The following is a 13,963-nucleotide window of genomic DNA, read 5'->3' on the forward strand; positions in this document are numbered from 1 at the left end:
TCAGGAAGGACAGGATGAGAGAGGAGGAGTAGGAGTTTCTCTTTATGTAAAAGAGCTGTATGATTGCTTAGAGCTCCTGTATGCAACTGGAGACAGACCTGTTGGAAGCCTCTGATTTCAGGTTAGAGCAATAAGGGTGATGCTGTGGTGCGGGTCTGCTATAGTGCACTACACCAGGAGGGTGAAGTAGATGAGGCTTTCTTCAGACAGCTAGTAGAAGTTTCCAGATCACAGGCCCTGATTCTCATGAGGGACTCCAATCATCCTGATATCTGATGGGAGGCCAATACAGCAGTGCCCAGGCAATCCAGGAAGTTTTTGGAGAATGTTGGGGACAACTTCCTGGTACCAGTGTTAGAGAGGCCAACTAGGGGCCATGCTTTTGACCTGCTGCTCACAAACAGGGAAGAATTGGTGGGGAATATAGTACTGGATGGCAACTTGGGTAGCAGTGACCATGAGATGACTGAGTACAGGATCCTGAGGAAAGGAAGGCAGAAGAGCAGCAAGGTAAGGACCATGGACTTCAGAAAAGCAGACTTTGACTTGCCCTGGGAGCTGATGGGCAGGATCCCCTGGGAGGCCAGTCTGAGGGGGAGAGGAGTCAAAAAGAGCTGGCTTTATTTTAAAGAAACTTTACTTGGGGTGCAGAAAAGAACCATCCCAATGTACAGAAAGACTAGCAAGTATTGGCAGACCAGCTTGGCTTAACAGGGAACTCTTCAGTGAGGTAAGCACAAAAAGGAAGATTACAAGAAATGGATACTTGGATGAACAACTAGGGAGTAGTATAAGAGTATTGCTCAGGCATGCAGGGATGAAATCAGGAAGGCCAAAGCACAACTGGAGTTGCCACTAGAAAGGGACATGAAGGGTTTCTATAAGTATGTCAGCAACAAAAGGAAGATGAGGGAAGATGTGGGTCCCTTAATAAGTAGGGAGGCAACCTAGTGGCAGATGATGTGGAAAAGAGAAATCTATCCAGATAATGAATGCTTTTTTCACTTCAGTCTTCACAGGCAAGGTCAGCTCCCAGACACGTCACTTGGCAGCACAGTTTGGGGTGGAGCTGAGCAGCCGACAGTGGCAAAAGAACAGATTAGGGACTATTTAGAAAGCTGGACATGTACAAGTCCACGGGGCCGAGCGCAGCACACCTGAGGGTGCTGAGAGAGTTGGCCACTATGACTGAAAAACTGCTAGCCATTATCTTTGAAAATTCATGGCTGTTGAAAGAAGTCAGGGGGATTGGAAAGGGGAAAATATAGTGCCCATCTTTAAGAAAGGATAGAAGGAGGATCCAGGGAACTACAGACTGCTCACCCTCATACCTCAGTCCCTGGAAAAATCATGGAGCAGATACTGAAGGAATCTATTTCTAAGCACTTGGAGGAGAAGAAGGTGGTTAGGAACAGTCAGCATGGATTCACCAAGGACAAGTCATGCCTGACCAACCTGATTGTCTTCCAGGATGAGATGACTGGCACTGAGGATGCAGGGACAGGAGTGGACATGATATACCTGGACTTTAGCAAGGCTTTTGACACATTCTCCAACAACAGTCTCACAATCTAATGAAGTATGGGTTGGCTGAATGGATTATAAGGTGGATAGGAAACTGACTGGATCATTAGGCTCAGAGAGTAGTAATCAATGGCTCAATGTCTGGTTGGCAGCTGGTATCAAGTGGAGTGCCCCAGGGGTCAGTCCTGTGGGTAGTTTTGTTCAATATCTTCATCAATGACCCAGAAGATGGGATGGGACTGCACTTTCAGCAGATGTGTGGATGAAACCAAGCTGCGGGGTGTGGTAGATACGCTGGAGGGTAGAACTAAGATTCAGAGAGGCTTAGAGAAATTGAAGGACTGGACCCAAAGAAATTTCATGAGGTTCAATAAGGACAAGTGCAAAGTCCTGCACTTAAAACAGAGTAATTTCATGCACTGGTACAGGCTGGGGGCTGACTGGCTGGGCAGTAGCTCTGCAGAAATGGATTTGGGGGTTACAGTAGACAATAAGCTGAATACAAGCCCACAGTGTGCCCTTGTTGCCAAGAAAGCTAACGACATACTGGGCTGCATTAGTAGAAGTGTTGCCAGCAGATCATGGGAAGTGATTATTCCCCTCTATATTATTCAGCACTGGTGAGGCCACATCTGGCGTACTGTGTCCAGTTGTGCCCCCCATTACAGAAAGGACATGGACAAACTGGAGAGAGTCCGATGGAGGGCAATGAAAATAGTTAAGGGGCTGAGGAAAATGACTTCTGAGGAGAGGCTAAGGGAATTGGGTTTATTTAGTCAGCAGAAGAGAAGACTGAGAGGGGATTTAATAGCAACCTTCAGCTACCTGATGGGTGGTTACAAAGAGGATGAAGCTAGACTGGTTTCAGTGGTGGCGGATGATAGAACAAGGAGCAATGGTCTCAAGTTGCAGCGAGGAAAGTTGAAGTTAGATATTAGGAAGCGTTTTCTCACTAGGAGGTAGTAAAACACTGGAACAGGTTACCCAGAGGGGTTGTGGAACCTCCATCCTTGGAGGTATTTAAGACGTGGGTAGACAAAGCCTTGGCTGGGCTTGATCTAGTTGGGATGGTTCTGTTTTGAGCAGGGGGTTGGACTAGATGACCTCCTTAGGTCACTTCCAACCCTAATTTTCTATGATTCTGTGATGCCGTAACCCAAACTTAACTTAGTCAGATCTCAGTCCACTACCAAAACCTATCCTGAGCCCTGCCAGCACTGATCAGCAGGTATCCGGGTTTTCGTTTGCTGGAGAAAAACATGGGTTTTCTCCTTTTAAAGAAGAAAAACGTGGCAAACTGCAGGTTTCCCCTTGCAGGATGGCAGAGTTCCAGCCTGCTTGGGGCTGAGGCAGCAGGAGGAGTGTGATCAGGGCAGGGGGCATCATGTAGGTGCACACACATGCATGTGGCAGCTAGGTAGCATGGTAGAGAGCGCCTCCAGTTCGAGCAGCTGGTGGCAGGAGGAGGTGAGGGCAGTGCTGAGATGTTTTGAAAGAGGAAGCTTGATTTGAATAAAACACTTGTTATAAATGGCAGTTCTGCTTGAATATAATTCTGATATATTGTTCCTAAGGTGCTACAAGCATTGAAAAGTATGAACTTCGTACCAATATGTGGACCCATGTAGCAAATATGAATGGGAGAAGGTTACAGTTTGGAGTTGCGGTGTTAGATGATAAGCTGTATGTTGTTGGTGGTAGAGATGGACTAAAGACATTGAACACTGTGGAGTGCTACAACCCTAAAACAAAAACTTGGAGTGTAATGCCGCCTATGTCCACACACCGTCATGGCCTTGGTATGTAAGATTTTATACATTAGTGACATATTTTTATGAAGTGCCAGCTAACCTACCTATATTCAGTTCAATATATTCTTCCCTTAAACCTCATTTAGCATTTTTGTGACACAAGCCGTGGCCTGAGCTCTAAGATTGACTGAATGAAAGTAACAGATTCTTTTTATCATTTCCTATAGGATAGATTTAATATCAGCAGCCAAAACAGGATGGGGGGGAGAATATTTATTTGACTTATTTATTTTAAAGTTTCATCTTCCTGATGGATACTTGGAAGGAACAATGAAAAAGGGTGATCTTTATTTTTGCAGCAGGCAATTGGTTCTTCTATCTGGTTTTAGGTGTAGCTGTACTAGAAGGTCCTATGTATGCTGTTGGAGGACATGATGGCTGGAGTTACCTGAACACAGTAGAAAGATGGGATCCACAGGCTCGCCAGTGGAACTTTGTGGCCAGTATGTCAACTCCAAGAAGCACGGTTGGTGTAGCAGTGTTAAATGGAAAGTAAGAAAAGGCAATTTCTTGACATGTAATTTGGTCCAATTTTCTTTATATTTTTAACATAGAAAAATATTTTAAGTTAATTTTTTTGTTCATGAAAGATGTCAATTGACAGTATTGGGCATGGAAGTTCTTTGCTTATAGAATAGGTGCTCTCTTGATTAATAAAGCTTTCTTACATCAGTCTAATGTGCTTCAGTTCTGCTGGGGAGTGGCCACTTCTAAAGGCAAGTTTAGTCTCCCTATTAATGCAGTTCCAGAAACGGTTACTAAAGGAGTCTATTGAAATTCTAGTTTGTTCCCAGGGGGAAGGTTTTTTTATTAAAGGCAATTAACTTTTTAGTAATAGAATGGATGACATCAACTACCCTTGCTCTCTTGCCTTACTTAAATAGAGTGACTGCAGTTTTTTTTCCTTTGGGTTTTTTTTCAAATTTATAATAAGATTTTTCAGGCCACTTACACAAAAATCTCCCATCTATCTAGTCATAAGGTCAGCTAGTTAAAAAAAAAATGCCTTCAATCAATCTTGCTAACACCAGCAGTGTTCAGTGAACATAAAAGACAGAAAGCAGGAAAATATTGTCAGAATGAAAGAAGTGAGAAGTTAAATATAAAATTTTCATATGAGAAAGCAGAGAGCAGTATTATAATTTCCCTGTACTACACAATTCATGAAACTTGATCCAGTATAGTTCTGAATCTACTCATCTAGTAATTATCACTGTCAGGAGGCTATTCTTGATTATTTTTTCTACCTCAATTTCATCCTGTTATTCCTTGTTATAACCTCCTGTGTATGGCATTTAAAACAGTCTCTTCCCTTGATAGTAGGGCTGGAGTGATGCAGCTGCAATTGTCCAGGAAATATACGCGAGGCATGGATGTTTTGGTGATTCCTTTTATTGACCAACAGTATAGCTGGGAGACATGTTATGCTTTTGAGCATAAATTACCCTTCCTCAAGTCTGAGGGAAATCCTTGTCTCTTCTCTTGATATCTTTCAAATTCTTCAATAGCTGTATTTTTTTTATCATCATGCTTCTAAATCATGGCTTGTGAGGCAGATCCAGGGGAGGGGCAGTAGGGGAGTCACACTGCACTTCCACTATGTAGCTCACATACCAATGGCTCCATTTCCCCATAGCTATATCCTCTGTGTAGTCCAGGCAGGAAATGAGGTCAAACCATAGGGATGTGAGGGCAGGGCAAAGCATGGTTGGAGCTCCCAGGCATCAGCAAGGACCAGGTGCAGGAAGGGGAGACCACCTGCTGCCACTGCTGCCCCCAGCTGATGCAAGCATAGGGGAAGCCCCAGACCTGTTCCTGCCCTCCGCCAGCTGGGGGCTGTGAAGAGTGGCTGCATGGGGGGAGGCATGAACGACTGGTGCCTCCTGAGACTGGGGGGGGCACCATTTTAGGCAGCAGCATCGACAGTGAGCAGGTGGGGGGTGGTGTAGCAAGTGACAAGTGGGGACCGCCCACAGATGCTGGCGGTGGTGTTGATGGCAAGGGGGGAGTGGGTGGCAAGCAGCAACCGCTTACAGAAGCCACCAGTCTCAGGGTGGGGCATGTGCCCCCCCGTGGCCCCCCCTTATGAGTCATTTGTGGGGTAAGGGACAGCAGCAGGAGCAGCAATAGGTAGGGTCCCCCTTCCTGTTCCTGCTTTCTCCCCATCCCCCACTGAAGCAGTTGCTGAAGGGGAGACCTACCCACTACTGCCATTCTCCCTGTCTGACCCTGACACTCCACACAACTGCGGCCTAAAGCCCCAGGTGGAGTAGGGCAGGAACAACTTTGGGAGTCCTTCCACATTTGAGTTAACTGGGAAGAGCAGCAGTGGCAGCTTAATCCCCTTCTTCCTGTGCCAAGAGGTATAATTAGGAAGGTTTGGACCTGGAAAAACCCTGCTGGAGTGGAAGGGAGAGGCAGCTGAATGCTGGGTGGGTGGGAGGTAGAGGGTAGTCTCATCTACTTCAGGGACTCCCAAAAGACTCTGCTGCTGTTTCCGTAGCACAGTCTTTCTGCCCCTGGGCAGCCACCCTCACAGCACTGGCGGCATCTGCTGCAAGTCCCTTTTTAAATTCTTGGATCTGCTTATGCCTCTAGTAAGGATATTTGTGGCATTGTTCTTATACTGATGCAAGATGGGTATACCTATCTGCATTACAGGGCTGCTCTTAACACAGCTACAAATTAAACCTCTTTTTAAGCCTTCCCCCAAAAGAGCAATCCCTCCTGCTGCTTTTTACTTTTGTTAGTCTTCAAACTCTCCAATTTGTGTTTCTCTGTTAAGGAGGTGCCTATAACACAATGGCCCACAGGTCATATCTGGCCTACCACTTGATCCTATCTGACCAGCTGGTTGCTTCCAGGAGCCTGAGAAGGGAGGGCTATACCCTGTGCCATTCTGCTCTGCCAGGACTGGGCTGGCCACACAGCGTACAGACTCCTCCATCCCCTCAGCCCCACCCGGCTTCCTGTTGGCACTGCAGCTCTGCAGTCTTGGCACCATCCCTCATGGGATGGGGCATGATGCAGAGTGCTGAGTAATTGTCCTGCCCACCTGCCTGACGTGATGACCCACTGTTACCACACCATCACTAGGAGGTGAGTCTGTGCCAGCTGTGAGGGGTGGGCCTCAGCCCAGGGCAGCTGCCCTGACTTTCCTAGTGTGTTGTGATGGCAGCAGCTCATCACGGTGCACAGAACTTGGCATTGTGCTCCATCCCATGCAGGCCCCGAGGCTGGTGGCCATGGTGGCAGAACTGCGCAGCACCAACAGAAAGCCAGGCAAGGAGAGGGGGCAGATGGATGAGGGGTCAGAGGAGTCTACGTGTTGTGCAGCCCAGCCTGACCCTAGGTGCAGCAGAGCATAGCAGCATGTGCACAGACCTCCCTCCTCAGGCTTTTGGCAGTGGGCAGCAGGCCAGATAGGATCAACTGGCTTCTCCGCCCCTTCCCCCCCAGCCCTCAAGAGCTCACCAAAACTCATTATGTGGGCCTCCAGCCTAAATAATTGCCCACCCTATCATAATAATAGAGTATAATATTTCAGGTGCATTTGCTGCAAACCTGTGTGCAGAGATGGTTACCTCCCTGCTCCAAGTCCTAGATGAGGTTGAATAAGTCACTGAATAAATCCAAAATTCCAATCCTGTTTTTTTCCTGTGCAATATCACACTGAAAATAAGTTTAAACCTAATACCAGTCTTTTCTGTATCCTGTAGAACAGTGGTGTTCAACCTTTTTGCCCAGTCTGTCTGTGGGCCAGATCCAGCTGGTGTTCCTGATCTAGCACCTGGACGGGCACAGTGGGCACCACCTGGCTGCGTAGAGGGGGGCAAGGGGAGGGACAGGCTGGCCTCAATGCAGCACCGCAGGGGGCCCTGTGGAGGGAGAAGAGGACATGGCCTGGGCCTGCAAGGAGGAAGGAGTTATGGCCAGTTCCCAACCCAGCCCCACAGGAAGAAAGGGGGCAGGGCCTGGCCAGGCCCCAATCCAGCTCTGTGGGGGGAAGTGGATGTAGATCAGCCCCAAAGGGAGGGTAGGGGGCATGGCCAGGACCCAATCTGGCCCCACAGAGAGGGAATGGGGTGTGGCCCAGCCCCAGTGGGAGGGAAGGGGGCGTGGCTCAACCTAGCCTGGCCTGCCATGTGGGGCTTGAGGTTTTGACAGTGGGGAGGGTGGTCTTATTAATGGCCACTGCTCCCCCACCAACAAATTTCTTAACCTATGGGGAGCCCTACAAGCCAAATGAGATGGCTCCGCAGGCCAGATTTGGTCCATGGGCTGGAGGTTGACCACCCGTGCTGTAGAAGAAGTACACCAATGATTCACCCATGTACTTGAGTACAAGCTTAACCTCAGGCGTGAGAGTGCTGCAGTTCCTGGTTAGTTCTACTGAACCAGGGACTAAGTACCTATTTTTGGATATCCGTAACTACTCAGATCTATACCAGTTTAAATTAATTCTAGATAAATAATTGCATTGGGTATTATCAAATGATTTACTAATACCGCCGAAGTATATCAGTTACTTTGTTCATGAGTTTTGTAAGTTTATAATTGTATCGCAAAAAGCAGTCATGTTTACTGGCAATATTTACTCGTCATTAGTTGATGTTGTTTATTGTTTTAAATGCTGCTATACTTCAGCTGCTGAGTGATTTTTTTTTGTATAAAGACGGGTCATTTGAGGCAATGGCACGTAAGTATACATCTCAAATTGTGCTTCAATGTTAAGGGTGACATTGTGGGTTAAACCTAATGGCTTTTTCTAATGTATTACTATCCTCTTTTAGAATACTTCCTGGAATGTTATGCTTCAGAATAAGGACATTTGGCATATAGTGTATCTGCAATTCTGTTTGCTGTTTGTAGATGGCTTAAAGACACCATTGGAGTTGCCCATATCTGATCATCTTTATTGTTTCGGAGTTTTCCTTCAACATTGTTAAACATACAGTGCTCCTAACACTAGATTTTTTTCCTTCCATTTTTTAAGTGGTGCCTTAATTGTACGTTGGGCAAGTACATCCTTTTATTATTATTATTACACTGTGCCAACATTCATGTATACTAACAATAACAAACTGCACCACCTAGTGGATGTGAAGAGATTATCTACAGAGCTAAGGTTGAAACCATTTTTCCCAGCAGATTAAAGAAAGCTTTTAGGGGCCTGTTGTTTGCATTTCCTTGTACAGTGTGTTTAAGTGGAATATCAAAATCCCAGGCAAAATACCATCATTCTTCAGCATGCTTACTGTACTTGGGAGAATAGCTACCTTGGGTGGAGTTAGGAAAATATGTCCGTTGAAATACTATACACTTTATGGTATATAGTTTCCTGGAGATCATTCTGGATGTTTTAATTTGTTAGAAGATTGCCCTTGCTGGGTTTATTTATTTAAAAAAAAGGAACCATTCCTGCTTTTCACCAATATCAGCTTATACCTGTTCCTTGCCTGACATCTTAACTACTGCTAATGCACCAAGATGTTAAAAGAAATAAACTACAGGAAATGAAGTATGCACCTGCTCACATAATTTCATCCTATTATTCCTAGTTATAACCTCCAGTGTATGGCATTTAAAAACTGGAAGCCCCCTTTTCTTTTCCTTCTCTAGTGCAGCTCCACCAAGATTTATTCCCATCTTAGAGTAGGCTGGAAACTTTCATGTTCTTTAATTTTATTTCTCCTATAATAATAGTGAAGTATGTAGTACTTAGGGTATATGACACTGCTGGGGGAAAGTTTATGCAATTGTATGGCCAGGTCTACGCAATTGTATGGTCAGTTATGGTGCGGGAGCTGCAGTAAAAATGGAAACAGGAAGCTTCTCCATAGTAAGTAACATAGCCTTTTAAACTATAGTTTGTTTAAAATTTACCGTTTAACTTCCTTTAATTATATCCTTTAAACAGTCCCGTGGCAGAGGGGCAGGGCAATGCAGAGAGCAGGAGCTGCAGGTGGTATGCAGGATTGTCGCAAGTTCAGTGCTGCTTCCTTCCCCACCTGGATGCAGCCAGTAGTTGGGCTGGTGCTGCACTCCTCCTGCTTGACTGAGGGCTTGCCCCAGTGCCATGGCTCCTAGCAGAGAGCACTCAAACCACAGGTGGAGGCCTTGGGTACAAACCTGCATGGTACATTCATTCTCCACATGCCTGCAGGCTAGGAGATCCACTGCGGGTCCTTGCCAAGTAGCAGCTGCCAGAGCCTGGGGAGCAGGCAGGCATGAGGGGAGGTGTCATCCGGAGCTTCAGGCACCTGCAGGTTGAAGGCAGTGCCTGGGTGTGGCAGAATGGCTCTCCTGGCAGGTGGGAGGCCCTGTGTGTGCTGTCCTGGGGGGATGAACCCAAGCCCCAGTGTCACGGTTGGCCGGGGTGGCAGATTGAACACAAAACAGGCGGGTTTTCTGGTGAGGAGATCTGAGACACGAGAATCGGTGGGTTATAAAACAACGAGGTGGTTTATTAACTTACGCTGGTGAGGTGTAGGTGATGATGCTTCTTCAGTTGCAGTAAATAAACATAAACAACAAAGGGGTCTGTTGGCCCACAAGGTTCACTAACAAGCCCTTGCTTTCTACCCCGCTAGGGATAGGGGCGGCTGCCTGTTAGTTAGTCTTAGGGCTGGTCAACAGCTCATGATATAGAACACAAACACACTGTAACTTGTGGAACCGCTGATTATCGTCATGACGCCAGTCCCAATTGGTGAGACGCGATGCTGCTTTCAGACCAGGTTGATCGTAGAGAAGCTGTGGCTTCAGGTGTCGGTGAAGAGAATCCAAATCGCAGTCAAGGTGAACGCCAGAGACCAAAGAGAGAAATCGAAATCGGAGAGCGAAACTCCCGGAGAGGAACTGGGAAGTCTCTCTCTCTCTCTGTCACAGTCCCTACTAAATAGCAGTTGCTGTGTAGGAGTCAAACTGCTCCCTTCCCCTCACACTCTCCAAGCCTCTATGTACAATGCCTCACACCACCAACTCTCTCAGTACCCACACTTTCCACCCAACCACACTCTCAGTGGGGCTCATAAGCCTTTTATAAGAATTTTGCCATCCAATCAAATTGCTTTCCGCAGAGAAATTTCTAGTCTAATTACGTCAGGCCAGCTTTCTTCTGAGCATGCGTTTAGTCAGAGGCTGTACACAATCTGAGCATGTGTGAACTAGAAACTAGGTCATGGCTGATTGACAGACCTAGGGGTCGAGCAAAGGGCAGGCTCTGACTGTACTATGGAGTCAAGCTAACTCTCAGCATTGGCAGCACTCATATTAAAAATTTTTCTGACAGGTGCCATGGGAGGGGCCGCCTGGCTCTATGCAGCCTGCCCCTCTGGCACCTGATGGCAGCCCTGCCAATGCGCTCACTCGTATTTAAGCCTTGATGGCTCCGCCATGCAGCTTTACCCAGGTTCATTCCCCCAGGTAACAACTAGTTATCTCCCTGCCACAGCAACTGCACAGTGCCGCCGCCTGAATCCATGCTGCCTCCTGGGCAGCTCGTGCCAGAGCCGCTCCCCCAACGGTGGGCAGCACCAAAGTGGGAGGTAAATGGTAAATGTCAAACAGTATAAATGTAATTACCATTTAACCTTTTACATCCCTAGATGGTGCATTACCCATATCAAGAAAACCTAAAATGTACTGCTGCTGCAGCAGGCTTTGGCTTTGACTGATCTTCTGCTGATTGCAAGAAGAAAATGTAGTTTGTTTAGGTTTTTCAGAAAACTCCCATTTTTTTTAAATTACTGTCAGGGTGGCTTAGGTTCTTAAGTGTCTGTAGGTTGGCTTCAGTAAAGAACTTAGGCATTAGAAAACCTGACTTAAGGTGCCTGGTCCCTAGAGTAAACACAGTTATTTGGGTAAATGTGATACCTTTTATTAGACCAAGTGAACAGTTGGAAAAAAAATTATTTTCAGGCTTTCAGGCACAGATGCCCTTCTTCGGCATAGGGAGAGTCTTCTGGTGTTTGTCTTCTCTGTAGGATTGCTTAAGGCAATATGCAAAATGCAGGTCTGTGAAAATGCAAATGCATTGCAGGGAAGATCAGAGGGGATAGGAATTAATGGGTGTGAGACAGACAGGTAGGGGGAAACAAAAGAGGGAAATGTTAGCAGGTGATAAAATATAGCTGGTAAAATGTAGAGAGGTTACCTGGGGTTACTGGATGGTAGGCAGGTTATAATGTGCCATAAATCCAATGTCTATATTTAGTCCATGATTTTTTGTATCCCTTAGATTTATGAAGTGGAGTTTGTAGGCTCATCTACAAAAGGTGTTTTGTAAATTCTGTTTGTGGATTAGAACCGAGAGATTGGAGAGAGAGTGGTTGTGTTGTGAGAAGTGTGTACTCACAGTTCAGGGGGTTGGTAATTGAGTATTTTTGTCTTTGATAGATGTTCAGTGTGCATTCATTCTGGTATGCAGTTGTTGTTTGGTTTCTCCTATGTAGTTTCTGGCAGGGTATTCGAGGTACTGGATGAGATATTACATTTCTGGAGGTGCAGGTACAAGATCCAGGAATGGTGTTTGTTCTGTTGTGGAGTGTCATTGTTGTGGGGGTGGTGGAGAAATGTTGACAGGGTTTACATTTCTTGTCCCAGTGTGGTCTGGATCCATTTTGTGTGCTATGGGACATGGGTGATGAGGTTGGTGAGGCTTGGTACCTGTTTAAAAACTACGATGGGGGGCTCTGGAAAGATCTCTTTAAGAATTGGGTTTTCTTCTAGTATGGGTTACACTTGTTTGAGGATTTTCCATATAGGTTACAAGAAGGGATGGTATGTCATAACTAATGTTGTGTGATCTGTAGGGATTTTCTTTTTGTACTGCAGCAATTCTACACAGTATCTGGGTGGCTCTTTCAAAAGTCTGATCCATCTCTTTGGAGCAGTGTCCTTGCTGAGTACAAGCCCTTTTGACATGTGAGGTAATGTCATGGGTGTTACCACTGAATTTGCACTGAGGAGATCAGAGGGCTTGGCTGTATATTACAGCTGTCTTGGTGTGTTTAGGATGATTGCTGATTCTGTGTAAATATGTATGTTGGCTCATGGGTTTCTTGTATATGGTGGTTTATATTCCACTATTCTGGGTATTAACTATCGTGTCTAAAAAGGAAATGTTGGCGCTGGAGTGTTCTAGAGAGAGTCTGATGGAGGGGTGATAATTATTAAATTTGTAATGGAGATCAATCAGAGATTCCAGGTTTTCAGTCCAAATGATGAAGATATCACCTGTATATCTTAACGTGGGTTTGACGGTGCAGTTCTTGAGGAATTCCTCCAGGTGGCCCATAAAAAGGTTGGCATATTGTGGGGTCATTTTAGTGCCCATAGCTGTATCCATGGCCTGGAGGATATGTTGGTTATTGAAGTTGTTGTGTGTGAGGATGAAGTGTATAAGGTCAACTATATTGTAATCTTGCTCCTGTAGATACGTAAGGCAGGCTTGGATGTCATCCTGGTGTTGGATGTTGGTACGTAAGCTGGTAACTTCCATGGTAGCAAGGAGGGTATTGCTAGGAAGGCGATCTCTGTTTTTAAATTTTCATAGAAAGTCTGTTGTGTCTTGGACAGAACTCACTGTTTAGTTGACAAGAGGTTTTAAGGTAGATTTGATAAAACTTGATATTACCTCAGTTCAGGTTCCATGGTTGGATATTATAGGTTTGCCTGGGTTCCCTTGAGTCCGTGGGCCACGTCCAGATGAGCACAGCTGTGTGGTATGTGGCACTGCAGACATGTCTGCAGCACAATATACTGCACGTTCTCCATACTGCAAGGGATCAGCACTGGGAGATTTTTGACCCCTGGATATATTACAAAAATTCTATTTGACAACACTTAGTTACCTTCCCCAGGACATTATCTGTCTTGCTCTGTTATATTATCATTATATGTTGCTTTGTTCTTCCCTCATGGTCTTTCTACTTAAATCTTATTCTCATTGATTCTGATGTATAATATATATTTATAAATAAATGGAAAAACTACAATAATATGTACTTAATAGTTTCATTTGTTTTTTTTCTAGGCTTTATGCAGTTGGTGGTAGAGATGGAAGTTCTTGTCTGAAATCTGTGGAATGCTTTGATCCTCATACTAACAAGTGGACTCTCTGTGCTCAAATGTCAAAGAGAAGAGGAGGAGTAGGCGTAACTACCTGGAATGGGTTTCTGTATGCTATAGGTGGACATGATGCTCCAGCCTCAAACTTGACATCCAGGCTGTCGGATTGTGTAGAAAGGTAATATCCAGAAAAGATAGTACTAGCAAAAATAGTTTACACAGATAAACTTCAGTAAGTAAACTTATTACAATGACTATTATTTTTATCACCAGCAAAACTAATTTAGAAGCATACTGTGCAATACAATATTATTTATATATTATTTCTGTCAGAAGGCAAGGCACGGTGCTACCTTACAGACTAAACGGTTCAGAAAGGCATAAACTTTTGTAGGTACTTCATCTCAAGGACAAGGAACAATGGACACAAATTATTGGAGAGTAGGTTTAGATTAGACATCCGCAAGGACTACTTCACAGTTAGGGCGGCTAGGAGCTGGAACCAACTTCCAAGGGAAGTGGTGCTGGCTCCTACCCTGGGGATCTTTAAGAAG

General features: G+C 45.4%; 1 protein-coding gene across 5 annotated transcripts in view; it reads left to right on the plus strand.

Moving 5' to 3' along the window:
- Window positions 1-13,963, plus strand: part of KLHL5 (kelch like family member 5) — a 205,921-nt gene that overhangs the window by 162,772 nt on the left and 29,186 nt on the right. For all 5 annotated transcript variants that reach the window (XM_019526388.1, XM_019526389.1, XM_019526387.1 and 2 more), the window contains 3 exons: window positions 3,099-3,323; window positions 3,665-3,827; window positions 13,375-13,587. In XM_019526388.1, the coding sequence (XP_019381933.1) occupies window positions 3,099-3,323; window positions 3,665-3,827; window positions 13,375-13,587 (601 nt within the window). The remainder of the gene's footprint in view (window positions 1-3,098; window positions 3,324-3,664; window positions 3,828-13,374; window positions 13,588-13,963) is intronic.

The sequence above is a fragment of the Gavialis gangeticus genome, unplaced genomic scaffold, assembly GCF_001723915.1.
Source record: "Gavialis gangeticus isolate Ggan-Ray unplaced genomic scaffold, GavGan_comp1, whole genome shotgun sequence".
Classification (NCBI taxonomy): Eukaryota; Metazoa; Chordata; order Crocodylia; family Gavialidae; genus Gavialis; species Gavialis gangeticus.